The 15,884-nt window shown below is 39.7% G+C and overlaps 2 protein-coding genes across 2 annotated transcripts; both read left to right on the top strand.

Annotated features, from left to right (window-relative positions):
• The first annotated feature begins 209 nt into the window (after nt 1–209).
• LOC127775375 (actin-97-like) lies at nt 210–4,000 on the top strand. The gene is made up of 5 exons (XM_052301602.1): nt 210–816; nt 2,108–2,183; nt 2,270–2,663; nt 2,881–3,494; nt 3,652–4,000. The coding sequence occupies exons 2-5, from the start codon at nt 2,124–2,126 to the stop codon at nt 3,715–3,717; spliced, it is 1,134 nt and encodes a 377-aa protein (XP_052157562.1). The 5' UTR covers nt 210–816; nt 2,108–2,123; the 3' UTR covers nt 3,718–4,000.
• A 411-nt stretch (nt 4,001–4,411) lies between these two features.
• Nucleotides 4,412–8,400, top strand: LOC127775429 (VAMP-like protein YKT61). Its single transcript, XM_052301674.1, has 6 exons — nt 4,412–5,174; nt 5,254–5,351; nt 5,768–5,872; nt 7,032–7,097; nt 7,616–7,702; nt 8,121–8,400. The coding sequence occupies exons 1-6, from the start codon at nt 4,937–4,939 to the stop codon at nt 8,169–8,171; spliced, it is 645 nt and encodes a 214-aa protein (XP_052157634.1). The 5' UTR covers nt 4,412–4,936; the 3' UTR covers nt 8,172–8,400.
• Nucleotides 8,401–15,884: the final 7,484 nt, after the last annotated feature.

Genomic DNA, 15,884 nt, shown 5'->3' with positions numbered 1-15,884 from the left:
CCAAGATAGAGAGGAGTTAGCTCGAGCCGCCGCAGCCAGGGCCACCTCCCCTCGCCGATTCCTCTTCCGCCCTCAACCGCCGGAGCCGTGCCTCTGCCGCTGCGCGCCGCTCCCTCCTTTCCCGCCGGCCGCCGGCCGCCGCGTGCCGCTACCTCACCGTCGCCTGGAGAGAGAGGAGAGGAGAGAGATGAAGAGAGGGGAGATGGGGAGAGAGGAAGAAGAAGATGAAGGGTGAGGATGACATGTGGGGCCCACGTGGGGCCCACTATTCCGGATCGAATTGCCACGTAAGCGCTACGTCAATGCCATGCCAGATGAAAACCTGAGTCAAATTAGCCACATAGGCGCCACGTTAGCCAAAACCACCCTTAAAACCGCAAGGGATCTAATCTGTACCGGTTTTAATAGTTGAGGGACCCGGTGTGTCTGATTTTCCGGTTGAGGGACGAAAATCGGATTCGTTGACAAGTTAAGAGACCTCAGATGAAGTTATTTCTTCCTTGTTTGGTTCGACCTCGATCGGGGTTGAGTGGGCTGTGGCGGTGAAATCGAGCCCAAATCGACAGTTGCAGCATGGTCCAAAGCGAGCCCAAAATCAACAAGAAGGCCGGCCCAAAGGCTGAGGCCCATGGACAGCTGCAGCCATCAAAGCCGCCCCACCAACACAACTCCCCACGAGGCCCCGAGCATATCATCGCCTTCGCCGCAAAGTCCCAACACTAGCGGCGACCGGCGAGGACTCCGGCGGCGACGTGGGTGGGACTGAGAAGCGCCGCCGCTGACACCAGCGAGACGAGGCGGCGACCTCCGTTGACGGTAACCTACCTACCTACCTCGCCATTCCTCTCCAAACTGTTGTGCTGCTGTCTAGATCTCCCACACTACACTAGTTACTCCTCGTAGATCTCGGCTACCTGGCTCAAGATCCGGGGTCAGATCCGGGTCCGGGGATTTTCTTTGTGCCCTATGGCTGTATTTTGGCGTCTGTGGCTGATGACAGCGTGTGTTCTCGAGTGCGGATGCAATCTGAGTTATATAGGCAAATGGCCTTGTCAACTCGGGCAGCGGCATTGCTTTGCTCAGTGTGTTTGAATGTGCTGAAATTCATGTAGTAGGCTGTAGGCTGTGCATTTCTTGATTTGCGTCTTGCATAATTCACTGGTGGATTTTCTAAACCTAACAAGTTTAAAATTAGACCATTCAACCAAAGAAAGGAGGAATAAGTGAAGCTGTTGTAGTCACAGCTTATGGCCGATCCAAAATTTATTAGGAATGTGAATATGTGATGCTACAAACATATCCTTGTAAGCTACCATGCTATTTATCATGTTCCATCATGGTGATTGGTGAGCACTCATGAAAAATTCAGATCCAAACCTAGTGTTACATGTGGATTTGTGCTCTGCAATCTATCGCCAGTAATAAAATGGTTGAGTGATCCAGCTACTACAAAATCACATTGCATACTTTTTTTTTGTAGATTATGCATCCTGGTTTTGGGTGGTGGGTTCCTGATGTCAGGAATATAAATTTAGCCTGCTGATTTAGGTAGCACTGCCGGTGCACACTTTGGTTTTTGAATACTTGTAGTCTTCCAGCTTCTTGTAGAACTGGTACAATGTGGGCCATATATAAGAAGGGCTGTCAACTAGCACATGCTCACTAATTAGTCTAAACATTTATGTTTTTATTCATTCAGGTCAGGTGCAATCATAGAAGTAGTTAATGACAATACTTTAGTTGTTCTAATATTATTTAAGTATGGACTCAAATTAACATGCAAAACATATGAGATTAGTGGCATGCATTCTTTTTCTTAATAGTGGAAAATACGAGATAATGATAACTGTGAAACTCTGTTAGTACTCTTCATTACTCTATTTGAGTGGCAGCATATCTCATGCTAGCCATAAAGCAAGTTCTAGACGTATTCTGTTGTTAATTACTTGTAGCTATATAACCCAACCTAGTCATTCCAGCTTATATCTCTTAGAGATCATGTTTATTAGCACCTCAAGATTTCCTCTGCACAGTATAGTAACTATCAAAAAAGATATTATTTCTTTGTTTTTAATTGACAACCTTCACGTGCTACTTATTTTTGCAGAGTAAATCTATAGGAAATGGCTGACGGTGAGGATATCCAGCCTCTTGTCTGTGACAATGGCACTGGAATGGTCAAGGTCAGGAACTTCATCTTTTAAACCATCTATCATCTCCAAGACTCCAACTGCATTTTTACCAATTTGAATTCCTTAAAATTTTGCAGGCTGGGTTTGCTGGAGATGATGCACCAAGGGCTGTTTTTCCTAGCATTGTTGGTCGTCCTCGCCACACTGGTGTCATGGTAGGGATGGGGCAGAAGGATGCATATGTTGGTGACGAAGCACAGTCCAAGAGAGGTATTCTCACGTTGAAGTACCCAATTGAGCATGGTATTGTAAGCAACTGGGATGACATGGAGAAGATCTGGCATCACACTTTCTATAATGAGCTTCGTGTTGCACCTGAGGAGCACCCTGTGTTGCTCACTGAAGCTCCCTTGAACCCCAAAGCCAACAGGGAGAAAATGACACAGATTATGTTTGAGACGTTCAATGTTCCTGCCATGTATGTTGCAATCCAAGCAGTGCTTTCACTCTATGCTAGTGGCCGAACAACAGGTATGTGATGTTTTACTTAACTTCTTTCTTTCCAATTTCTTGGTTCTTTTGCATCTATAGATTCATTTAGATGAGAGCTCGGATGATTAAGAACTATTCTTATACATTTTTAATGTTGGTCAGTAGGTGTTAGAATTATATTATCTATGCTCAATAATAGTCGTGCAATTATTTAATGTTTGTCAGTGCATATGGCTAATGCTGTTTTAATCAACAGGTATTGTTCTGGACTCGGGTGATGGTGTGAGCCATACTGTTCCCATCTATGAAGGATATGCACTTCCTCATGCAATCCTTCGTCTGGATCTTGCTGGCCGTGACCTCACGGATTCTCTTATGAAGATCCTCACTGAAAGGGGTTACTCGTTCACAACCTCTGCCGAGCGGGAAATTGTGAGGGACATCAAGGAAAAGCTTGCATATGTTGCACTTGATTATGAGCAAGAGCTGGAAACTGCCAAGAACAGCTCTTCAATTGAGAAGAGCTATGAGCTGCCTGATGGCCAGGTGATTACCATTGGCTCAGAGAGGTTTAGGTGCCCTGAGGTCCTCTTCCAACCATCCATGATTGGTATGGAGTCCGCTGGAATCCATGAAACAACCTACAATTCCATCATGAAGTGCGACGTAGATATCAGGAAGGACCTGTATGGCAACGTAGTGCTGAGTGGAGGCACAACAATGTTCCCTGGCATCGCCGACCGTATGAGCAAGGAGATCACTGCCCTTGCTCCAAGCAGCATGAAGATCAAGGTTGTCGCTCCACCTGAACGCAAGTACAGTGTCTGGATAGGAGGGTCTATCCTGGCTTCTCTCAGCACCTTCCAGCAGGTAAGTCCTTATCATTACAGCTTCTTAGATGCTCACCAGAATTAGTTCATAACTACTTCATAACCAATCCATTTTGTTTATTTGTCCACACCAAGTTGTATTTTAATGGTTTTGCTAAGGCACATGTGATTTGTTTGCTTGGCATTGATAAAAACAGATGTGGATATCGAAGGATGAGTATGATGAATCTGGCCCAGCAATTGTTCACAGGAAGTGCTTCTGAGTTTCTCATGCTGCCCTGTGCGTCGGTTTGTACTAGAGGAGAAATAGTTGCCTTTATGCAGCCATAAACTGCCTGTGAATTGCATGTCACTCTCTTATGTGGTTGGTTGCTCCAGATATCGTTGTACTATGTTCTTAGCTCTGTGACTGTGAGGTCACCTCTGGAACTTCTCTGGCTTGGTTGGTTGGATGGAGTTGTGATAGCTGATAGCCCTGGTGTTGTTTGGGGTACAAACTCATGTGGAATTTTGAACTATATATATCCGTGTCTGGTCATCTGGTGACATGTTTGATGCGTTTCTAGTATACCTACCAAAGTGACAAGGCATTTTGTCCCGGATGGTTTTCGCATTCTTATTCTAAGGGCCGTATAGATTACCTTTCTTTACCAGACTTCTAGTATTTTTTTTTTTGAAAAAAGAACTTTTTTATCTGTATTTCGTAAACTCTAAAACTTTTTAATGTTCCCTCCATTTGATAAATTGTTTTGATTTATTTTTATAGTCAAATTTCTTTAGGTTTGATCAAATTTATAGAAAAATAGCAACATCTATAGTACCAAATTAGTTTTATTAAATATAACATTATAATATATTTTGATAATATGTTCATTTTGTGCTGAAAATATTGCTATATTTTTCTATATATTTGACTAAACTTTGAAATGTTTAAATAAGAAAAAAGTTAAAATGACTTGTAATATAAAACAGTATAGTAATTCATTGGTTCGTGTCCTCGAGTAATTATCATAAATTCAATTTCATCCATTATCCTATTTTAGACTACTCTAAGCATCCTTTGGAACGAAGGAAGGAATTTGAAGAAAAAATATGAGAAATAAACCGATATACCCATGAAATCGTATGGGCCCTTAGCAATTTGGTGGACGAATACCGCCCTGTTAAGTATAAGAGGATTAACACTTAAAGAGGCAACGTGATTAGAGCAGCTGCGTGATTAGCTGGTGTTGGTTCTAGAAGCAGGGCAGCTTAAGAAGGTTGTACACGTGGGCAACCGCCCATCTCCTTCTCCCTTGTAATCCGTTGGTTTGATTCGATTCGCTTTCCCACTAGCCGAGCCCCATCGATCGTATTCGCGTCAAGCTTCTTCTCTTCCTCTCCAAATTTCCAACCTCTCCATCCATCCATCCCGCATCCGATTCTTCCAACCAATCTCATCTTCTTCCTCCTCCTCGGCGGCTCGCCGATTCCCCGACGGCGATGAAGATCACGGCGCTGCTGGTGCTCAAATCCCCCGGCGACGGCGACTCGTCGTCGGGTGGCGGTGGCGGCGAGCAGGAGCAGGAGCAGCAGGCGGCGGTGGTGGTGGCGAACGCGACCGACGTGAGCCACTTCGGCTACTTCCAGCGCAACCCCGCCCGCGAGTTCATCCTCTTCGTCGCCCGCACCGTCGCCGCCCGCACCCCCGCCGGCCGCCGCCAGTCCGTCCAGCACGAAGGCAAACCTCCTCCCCTTCTCTCCTTCGCTCGCTCTAAACTCTAAACCCTACTAACAACGAACGATTTTACGATTTGCAGAGTACAAGGTGCATTGCTACAACCAGAATGGCCTCTGCGCCATCGCCTTCACCGACGACCACTACCCCGTCAGGAGCGCCTTCTCCCTCCTCAACACGGTAACTAACCCCTATATGGCTTCATCCAATTCAATTCAACCTAGTTATTATGCTTACGATTCTCCTTGCATAGTCATTCTGATTGACCCGCTCAATTCAACCTAGACTGCTCCAAGTTTGACCCAAACTTAGTCCTTCCTTCTCTAGTACTAGGAGATTGGATCGAGTAGGCGCAATGCTTTCCTGTGTGTTCTCACCTTCTTCTGTTGTTGGGATGGATTTGTAGCCTGTTTGTAATAATTTCTTCGCTAGCTGTTGTGAGGTTCTGTAGTAATTTCAGGCAGCCTTCACATAGGGATTTTTCTGGCGAGTTGATACTTTCAAAGTTATTGCTTCTATTTTTCAGAAGGAAACAATGTGATTGTTCACTTATTTTTTTTGTCTGAAAGGTTATGTGTTCCTTTTGATTTTTGCAGGTGCTGGAAGAGTACCACAAGACTTTTGGGGAGACATGGAGGACAGCAAAAACTGATAACACCCAGCCTTGGCAATACCTGGATGATGCCTTGACAAAATACCAGGTTTGTCCGTTTCATATTATAAGTCGATTTGACTTTTTTCCTAATCAAATTTCGTTAGGTTTGACTAAGTTTATAGAAAAAAATAACATCTACAATAAGAATTAGTTTCATTAAATGTAAGATTGAATATATTTTGATAATATGTTTGAATATATTTTGATGATATGTTTGTTGTCTTAGAAATGTTACTATATTTTTCTATAAACGTGATCAAACTTTTTTTAAAAAATTAACTAAGAAAAAAAAGTCAAAGCGATTTATAATATGAAACGAAGGGTTTACTAATGTTGTCACTGCTTGAGTAAGCGGTTCTCTGGGGATTGTAGATTTGGAAGAAGCAAATTCAAACCTATGCAGGTTGAGTGCATGTCTTGGAATTCTTCGATCATGACCATTTTTATTCGGCTTGAATAGTACAGCAGTAACAGGATGTGTCTACACTAAATATTACAACCAACCAACAGAAGAAGCAATGGCTTGCCATGCTCATGCCTATGAATCACACTGCATCCTGTTATGTGAAGGAACTGCTTATTAATGTAGCACCTTTATTCTAGTTTACATATATTCTTGTATTATTAGAGATTAGGACACTGAAATAGTCAATCTCTTCATATACATGAGATGTCCCTGTATCACTATTAACCAAGGGACAAGTAATCCTCTGCCATCCATCCTATGGTCCAATATCCTTTTTCCACTGTCCTTATACCCTTGAAGCCATGCTTTGACTTCCTTTCAATGGGAATTGTAAAATTGTGTACTGTTCTCAACATTGTTTGTTGTTTTATCTCCATACATAGAGTAAACAGTTATAGCTTCAGCTTGATTTGCCCTTAATACTTGCATACATTTTTCTTCAACATCACTACTAATTAAAAAATCGAAAGGATCTTTTGATGGAAGTAATGCCTTGGAAATCCACAACTAGCATGCTAAAACATTTTACTAGGCTAGAAGACAAAGCTGGACTAGCATTTGTACACCAGATAAAATCATTATTGTACGTTTAGTTTTTCAGTTGTATTTTTCTAAACTAGAGCATGTACCTCAAGTTGTGGCCATATTATTTTCTTGTTAATTGTCAACGGTGCACCGCTTAACTGATGCTTGTATTGTTAAACATCTAATTTCTTGCTTCCCAATTATTATTCTGCAGGATCCTGCAGAGGCTGACAAGTTGCTGAAAATTCAGAGGGATTTGGATGAAACTAAGATTATTCTTGTAAGTAACTCTATCGCTCATGAATTAATATATCCTGATTGCAATTTATACCCTATGCTGGCAATGGCATATTCCTTATTTCAGTGTGCATGGATTCATGTTTCTGTTTTCAGATATTAGTATTCAGCAAGAACACTATTGGTATCTTATTTTAATTTTGCTTAAGCTACAAGTTTGAAGTATACAATGAGAAATTTTGATATGCTTTTCCTGTTGGCTGTTAGAAATTAGCTCGAGCAATAAAATGTGTGGTTGGTGTGTTATATTATTGTGTGCCCGGTAGTTATACTGCAAATTCTTGCACGCCATTCAATTTAAATAAACAGAGGGAAATCGAACCGTAGTAAGTTCTTTTTGTCCTGTGGAACTGTGTATAGTTGAATGCGCTGGACCAGGTGTTCTCTATTTTTCTGGAAGTGTCTTTTTCCCCACCCACGAATAACTTTTTAGGCTTGTTTTGGTTTTGCTCTGTTTGTGGCAAATTATTCATTTGTTATCTTTAATTTGGATAATTGCAGCACAAGACCATCGATAGTGTACTTTCTAGAGGTGAAAGATTGGATAGCCTAGTGGAGAAGAGTTCAGATCTAAGTGCTGCTTCACAGGTAGGTATTATGTTATGGCAAGTGACAGATCATGGGATACAGATCCACTCTATGTTTCTGCTTCAGTGATTTCTTTTTTCAGCGAAATGAAACCTGTTTAGTTAACTCTGCACGTAACAATTGAACTGTAAATCGTTGGATCCCTGAAGCTTTATGTCCCTTCTAATTGGGAAATTTGCTCCTTTGCCACAAAGTTGTTAGGCCTTCTCACTTTTGCCTTGGAACTAGTACCCAGTATCCACCACCAGCTGCTGGTTGTAGACAACATCTAAGAAAATCTTTCCTAGATCATGCTAAATTAACATATATAAGGAATGAATGACCCTTTCATTCAGTACTATCTGATAATATTTTCTGTTGTTAATCAATAGGTTCAGTTATGATCTTTTGTGCTGATTTGTCCCTCCTTGTTATGCAGATGTTCTACAAGCAGGCCAAGAAAACCAACTCTTGTTGTACAATCCTGTAATAGAAACTCTGGTATAGAGTTCTGCAGTAGCACACTATGTTGGCATTTTCTTTGCTGCAAGTCTGCGATTAATGTCATAGCATCCTGGTGTCCGAGGTGTTAAACAAAGTTAGCGGTTAACATATGCCACAGGGCTACCCTACGTAATTTTTTGTAAGTAACACAAGTGTGGTTGCCATTGAGATGATCTGTGCCTGGTACTGTGTCAAAACTATAATTTGTGATGAAATTGTGTACTGTCATCTTGACCCCCAACTTCATTAACGATGCAAGAAAATTGTATAAAGACCCGAACATGAGGATCATCATGCACATAAAAAATAAATGGAACAGACTAACAAAAATATAATAGTAAATTTTATAAAACCCAAATTGGGACGGATGTAACACAAAACCAACATTTACAGTCAAGTGACAAAAACAGAGGAAATATTTATATGTAATGACAGGTTAAATCTCCTTCCTGGTTCATGTCAACAATCCCAGAGTACAGCACATGTCAACAATGCTAGAGTACAGCAAAGCGAGCGCACCTAGCTAGGAGTACTCGACAAGAACATGGAGTACTCGACAAGAACATGGAACACGAAGACAATAGCTAGGAGTCCATGGAGTACTCGACAATAGCTAGGAGTACTCGAACAGAGACATGGAGTACTCGACAAGAACATGGAACACGAACAGAGACATGGAGTACTCGACAAGAACATAGAACACGAACAGAGACCGTAAGACTGGGTAGGAGTACTCGACAAGAACATGGAGTACTCGACAATAGCTAGGAGTACTCGACAAGAACATGGAACACGACAAGAACATGGAGTACTCGACAATAGCTAGGAGTACTCGACAAGAACATGGAACACGAACAGAGACCGTAAGACTGGGGTATCCTGATATCCTGTTGCTTCAACTAATCGATGCTCCAACTAATCCCTGAAAGGATAAAATAGAGAGTAAATTTCAGAAAACTGCAACTTTAGTGACAAAACTATCAGTTTGCTGCAACATTAGCGATATGTTTCATTTTGCTGCAACAATAGCGTAGAAAATTATCACAAACTGAAAAACATGTCGCTAATATTGTAACAAACTGATAATTTTGTCACTAAAGTTGTAGTTTTCTGAAATTTACTCTAAAATATATATGAAGAAACTGTTGGGGATTTTTTGAGCTGAACTCTCTGGAAGCTCACTCTTTCCATTACTCTATCTGAATATATACATGTACATATGGATATATGGGCCTCTTGAACCTAGATAGACATACTTCTACATATACGGCCCAACAATATATGATGGTTGTCAGTAGAGATAAAAACAGTACGAAAACTTTCCAGTTCCGGACCTATTTTCGAAAACGGAATCTGTCGGTCGGAAATTTTTTGGAAACGAAAACGGATTCATAAATATTTTCTCGGAAACGGAATCGAATATGATAAGGGCAGTTTCCGTCGGAACTCAGAATCGGTCGGAAGCTTTCCGGAAAATTTCTCGGAATTTTTGGAATTATAAAGGCCCATACCATAGTCTATAATTCCTCCCCAACCCAACCCAATTCAGCATCCCCTAAGTCACTCAATTCAGTCCAACCCAATACACCCAATTCAAACTTGAGAATTGGACTTGACATGATTGTGTTTTGTAATGTAATGTTGAAATTTGAGACTTGAGAATTGGATTTGACATAGTTTAAAGCTTAGTTTGAGGAGCTTTCGTATTCCGATAAATTTTCGTTACCGTATCAGCGCCGTTTTCGGTTTCGACAATATTTGATTCTGTTTTCGTATCCGGGGTATCCGATTCTGAAAAAAAAAATGAAAACGAAAACGATAAAGGTAGTTTCCATCCGTTTTCGTACCGTTTTCATCCCTAGTTGTCAGCCTGTATATCTTAATTTGGATTCACAGTCAGTTATCAACAAAATCAATTTTGTACTGTGGAATCAATGGCAATGTCCATCTTCTTTCTGACATAATTGCCATAAAACTTTGGCCTTCGCCACTAAAAAGAAGAAAACCATTTTCACATCAGCCAAATTGTCTTTAAATATTACACTTGACATGAAATTTAGAAGCATCGTACCTTGTATTTAACCTAACTCCAGAGCTTTATCATCTGTAACCTAAACGCATGCAAACAAGGTATATATGAAAACATTATCCCAATTATTCTTGAAAAAAAAAACATTATTCCAATGGATTCCACTTGAATGTGAACTACACAAGAAGCTACTTACTGTGAAACCATGTGTGGTTTTGATATATTTGTGTTGGAAGATTGGCAAGTGTTAGATTGCAGGAAATGTGTGAGTGAACTAACGCGGGTCATGTTGCAATATTTGTGCCAAGACAACGGTCGTTTGGTTCATGTGTGTGCACTTGATCAAAGTCAACCTTGGTCAACAGTGGATCAGGACTGAACTCAAGGAGTTGAGGTCCAGAACGATCGAGGAAGTTATTTGACAAGGTTGAGATCAAGGTGACGCACGGTGGACGAACACTGTGTTGGGAAGACTTTGCAAGGTCAATTGCAAGTGTTGGAATTCGTGAAGAAAATCAAGGAGAAAAAGAAAAGGAAAAAGGGAGAGAGAAGGAGGCGGCCCAAGCAAGGGAGCCAGGAGGCAGCCCAAGCAAGTGAGCCTGGACCGGTGTGGAAAATTCGGATCGATGGCATGGCAATCATCTAGAGTATTTCCTTTGAGGACAAGGAAGAGTGGATGTCTAAGATTGAGTCTAGACAAGGGTTTCACTCTAAGGGCAATTGTGACATTTTCTTAGCGATCTTGGGCTATAATTCTATAAACAGAGAGGTGGATGCAACGATGGAGTGTGCCTTTGGTAATAGTGGATGCAACGGTAGAGTGTGCCTTTGGCAATCTTTTGAGTGGTTTTTTGAGAGAGTTTTGGGTGAGTTATGCGTGTGTTGCCTTTGGGGCTTTTTTGTGTTTAAATTTACATTTAAGTGGTGTATGTTTGCTCCTCTTGAGCGGTTGTACTTCTGATCCTTCAGTTACTTCCCTATAAATGTTTTTGGAAAAAGCATATAAGTGAAACATCTTTGGTAAAATTATAAAACTAAAAAGAAAAATGAAACAAAGATAAAATATATAATCACGCAAACCAGAAAGACAATATTTTTAAAATAACCAAAAAGTACATTTTTAAAGTAATCCTAAAGTTATATGTGAAGAGAAATAGAAAACATGTTTTTATGTTTTTTCAACTAGTAGTTTTTATCTTTATTCTTCACTAACTTAATTTGAGCATATAACTGAAAGGAAAATGAAAAAAAGTTAAAATAGATAAGCACGCAAACCACAAAGATAACATTTATAAAGTAACTCAAAAGTTATATGTGAAGAGAAATAGCAAACCTATTTTGTTAAGTTGGTAGTAATCTAGGGGAAGTATACTTCTCTGGAACACTGTTTATGATAAAATTTCTGAATTGCAAGTTGATAGTAATCGAGGGGAAGTATACAATAGTTAGTGTGAAATTACCATCTAATGTACCATCATTCTCAATTTCATAAAAATATCGATGCATATGGAGAAACGACAGCTTACTGTTATCTTCCTTAATGCATTTAGAGTTATCCAGAAAAAAAATTCAAATCTTCGTCCAATTTATTGTTAGCATATTGCTCAAAGTATGTATTGTTTACTTGCTGCTTTGACAACTTAATGATGAAAACAAAATCAATTAGCAACAAGATAATTAGTTAATGTAAATAATAATGACAGGTTTTTAACGAATCCAACATACGTACATGCATATAATATACTCCCTCCATTTTAAAATGTAAAATGTATGACGCCGTTAACTTTTTGCATAACGTTTAACCATTCATATTATTTAAAAATTTAGTATAAATATGTAAAATATAAGTTAAGATTATATTTTATTTAATGATAAAGCAAGTCATAATGAAATAGATCATATTTATATAGTTTTTTTTAATAAAATGAATGATCAAACATTGTACATACATTTTAAAATGGAGATAGTATTTGTTTATATCTGGAGTACCTTTAGTACTTGATGCGATAAAGCGCATGGCGGATTAAGAGGTCCTGAATTTGATCATCATCAGTGAGTTGGGTATCATCAGGAGGACGAGGAGGCTGGCGTGGCAGCTGATAGAAGTAATTGAGGAATTCTTCGTCAATGATGCTCTCCACCAAACCAAGCTCGTTCAGCTCTTGGATCATACGCTCTGATTCTTCTTCTTATATATTGTCTCTTTTCAGCTTTGTAGCAGACTCGTGAGCTTCTATAATTGAAGATTAGTTACTATATGTACGCAAGGCAATCTCAAAGCAAATTTTAGGGCCATGTATTTGTCATGAACCAACAGAGATTAATTCCATAATTGTGTACGTGAGGCAAGATTCCAAATTTGTCTCAAAGCAAAATTTAAATCACATATGGCAAGATTAGTTTCATGAGGCAAGATTATTAATTGCACCAAAGATTAGTTCCATATATACATGAGGCAAGATTCCTAAGGCAATGCATATATATACACCCCGCCAGCAACACGATCTTGCGACATTAGTCAATTTCGGCGGATGGAGAAGAAGAGCTCTGCGGCACCTTGCGACATTACTCAATTCCAGCTACTCATCTTTGGCATAAGGAGGTAATTGTGTGCCCACAGAAGAACACAATCATGTCATCCTCTATTAATTAGGACTACATGATTTTGCAACTAGCAAATAACATAAGCATCTGTACAGTTTTGTCATAATATTTTCAGCAGAAGAAACTAACATTGCACCTACTAAAGAACATAATTACGATATCCTGTATTAGTTAGAGCTATATTATGTTGCATCTATCTATGTATACAGTTTTGTCACATTCTTTTTCAGCACAAAAAAGTAACCTTGCACCTACCAAAGAACACAATTATGTTATTTTATATTAATTAGTTCTATAAAATAACATAAACATGTACAAAATTGTTTACAATTCTCTGTCAAATTTGTTTAGTAACTATATGCAATACTACTCATCTGCAGATAACATGGCACCTGATAATTTGATTATTGCATTAACACCAAAGAACGATAGGTGGAAAATCAAAGTAAAAGTTATTAGGCTATGGGATGCGGTTAATCCTACAATGGCTGATGATTTCTATGGTATACAGATGATTGTACTAGATGCAGAGGTATGATTGTTGTAAACATGTGATTTAATATATTGTTCTATTGTGTAAATACAATCTTTTTGGTGAAGGGCAACTCAATTAGAGTAAAAGTAAAATAATAAAATACTCAGACCATGTGACAAGTTATAATGCACGCATAATGTTATGATGCCGGACTAGGTCATCGCATAGAATATAATTATGATTTTAATGTTTCACTGCTTAAATATGTTAATGATTTTTAAGATAACTAACGCTCAACATTTAGTTTTGAAAATATCAAACACTCATATTCAAAACAAAAAGATATGGTTGTATAATTTTATATGATATTATCATAAGTACTAAATATTTTATGGACAAACATCGTATATTGAAACTATTATTAATTAACATCTTAAGTAAAAGTCGTCGCATATCTATACGGCAATAAAATCAATAAATAAAAATAAGATGTCCGTGCATCTTTTTTTTCCTTCACATAGCATCGAGGCAATCAAGCCACTAATGCAAAGGTTGGTTATTATTTGTGCACTGATGGATGATAATTTTATCTTGGTGGGTTAATAAATTTTAAATTCCCGTGTTTTTGTACACTTCTTTTCCATACTATATTTTGCACATACATTTCTATCATATTTATGTACCTTTTCTATTTTCTTTTCAAAATCCTGTGTTACAAAGGAGTCCCTAAATTCTTTCACGGATAGACAAAGTCATAATATTTCACAATCCTAATAACAACAAAAATTATGATATTTTAAATAAGATGCCCGTGCAATTGCGTGGGCTACCTTCCTAGTTAGGCTTAAAAGATTCGTCTCGCAAATTAGTCTCAATCTGTGCAATTAGTTATTTTTAAGCCTATATTTAATACTTTGTGTAAGTGTTCAAACGTTCGATGTGACAATGTGTAAAATTTTTATGTGGGAACTAAACAGGGCCTTACAATAAAATTGGTTATGGGGTAGAATTCTAGAATCTTGAAGCAAGAGTGACAGTTAGAATGTTTTATGTAACTTATAACTTTTTAAGTTTGTTTGGCATTAACCATCAACTGTCCTGTTTTAATCTTAGTTATTGGTTACAACTAGGTGATTCCCCGCGCTTTACTGCGGGAATTACTAAGTAATTATTAATTTTTTTGACAGCAAGTTAGGAGTAAAAAGAAAAAAATAATAATGAAACATCAGGGTTTATCAATCAAATAATACCATGCTTTAATGTGAAACATATTGATAAGTATATGTTAAATATTGTAAAAGTGATAGATAGATTTGTTAAAATATCGTGCAAATGATATGAGGTGTGATGATTCAAGGTTTCAAACATGCTGAACATGCTGCTACCCAGTCAAGTGAAATGTCCATGCATGTTTGGTTTTCACCTTAATATTGCTATGTTGTAGGAAGCAAACTTATTTAGCAAACTGTAAGTTTTTATTATACTATGCAACAGGTAGGAAATAATAAGAATACCTGGTGATCAGAGATCTTGACAGGCACCAGGAAGAAGTCATTGTCCACCTCCATAGTATCCTTTCCCCCAGCCACCACCTCTTTCCGCATCTTGGACAGGCGGGGATCGTCTTTGTCCCTAATCTTCGTCTGCAGCACACCATCCTTGAATAGCTTCACACAAAGTAGCGAAAGAGAGATAATGCCAGAATAGATTGCTAGTGTTGCCCAGCAGAAAAAGGAAAGTCTGTAAATTCATTCTCACCTAAGATGAACAACAGAGGTCTGCCCCCAATTCTGTGTGTCTGCAAAAATCAACCAAGAAACAATGAGGACAATGAGCAGCACGACCGAATTAGCCAAGGAGGAAGATTTCCTCTTGTTGGCCAAACGAAAGAAAAAAACGGGCACCAATTAACCTGCAGCAGTAGAGTGGTCGAGCTTCCAAGAGAGAGGAACCGATGATAGCAGCACGAGCAACAGAAGCAAAGGCGCTGCTGCCCTTGTCCGTGTCCGCCGTCGTCGTCACTACCGCCGCCCTCGACCGCTGCCACCGCCCTCATCCGTGTCCGCCGCCGCCACCGTCGACTACAGCCGCCTCGTCCTCGTCCACCGCCGCCCTCGACCGCTGCCGCCTCCCTCTTCCGCGTCCGCCGCCGCCGCCCTCGTCCGCGTCCAATTCCGCCGCAGTCGCCGCGCTCGTCCGCGACCGCCGCCACCGTCGCTGTCACCATCGACAGAGTCCGTCGCCGCCGTAGTCGCTGTTGCTGTCGATGCGGTGGGGAGCGAAGGGACCGAGGGCACGCTCCAAAACGCAATGAGGACCACTGAGATGTAATCCAACGACCGATAATTAAATGATGACGTGGCTTCACCAAATCCCAGCTTTGGGTCTTAACTTTATAGAAAGAAGGGATTAGGACAATCGATCGAATCAATAGATCCAGAGATGTGTTTTTACCATTCAACTGCAATACCAAGTTAACTGAACCTACAGGTATTCTTTTTTTTTTTTCCTTTTCTGTTTTTTCGCCTGCGTAATTTGGGATCATTGGATGCTTTGTTCTAGGTGTTTGTTAGTTCTCGAAGGCCTGCGTT

Source organism: Oryza glaberrima, chromosome 1 (genome assembly GCF_000147395.1).
Source record: "Oryza glaberrima chromosome 1, OglaRS2, whole genome shotgun sequence".
Taxonomy (NCBI): Eukaryota; Viridiplantae; Streptophyta; class Magnoliopsida; order Poales; family Poaceae; genus Oryza; species Oryza glaberrima.
Note: the sequence above shows the minus strand (reverse complement) of the source record. Positions and strands in the feature narration are given on the sequence as shown.

What these genes read in the sequence shown, in the direction of transcription:
- LOC127775429 (XM_052301674.1), top strand. Translation starts at nt 4,937, where the DNA reads ATGAAGATCACGGCGCTGCTGGTGCTCAAATCCCCCGGCGACGGCGAC. An exon ending in ATGCCTTGACAAAATACCAG is followed by an intron (nt 5,873 to 7,031) that starts GTTTGTCCGTTT and finishes ATTATTCTGCAG; the next exon opens with GATCCTGCAGAGGCTGACAA. An exon ending in ATCTAAGTGCTGCTTCACAG is followed by an intron (nt 7,703 to 8,120) that starts GTAGGTATTATG and finishes CTTGTTATGCAG; the next exon opens with ATGTTCTACAAGCAGGCCAA.
- LOC127775375 (XM_052301602.1), top strand. Translation starts at nt 2,124, where the DNA reads ATGGCTGACGGTGAGGATATCCAGCCTCTTGTCTGTGACAATGGCACT. An exon ending in ATGGCACTGGAATGGTCAAG is followed by an intron (nt 2,184 to 2,269) that starts GTCAGGAACTTC and finishes AAAATTTTGCAG; the next exon opens with GCTGGGTTTGCTGGAGATGA. An exon ending in TGCTAGTGGCCGAACAACAG is followed by an intron (nt 2,664 to 2,880) that starts GTATGTGATGTT and finishes TTTAATCAACAG; the next exon opens with GTATTGTTCTGGACTCGGGT.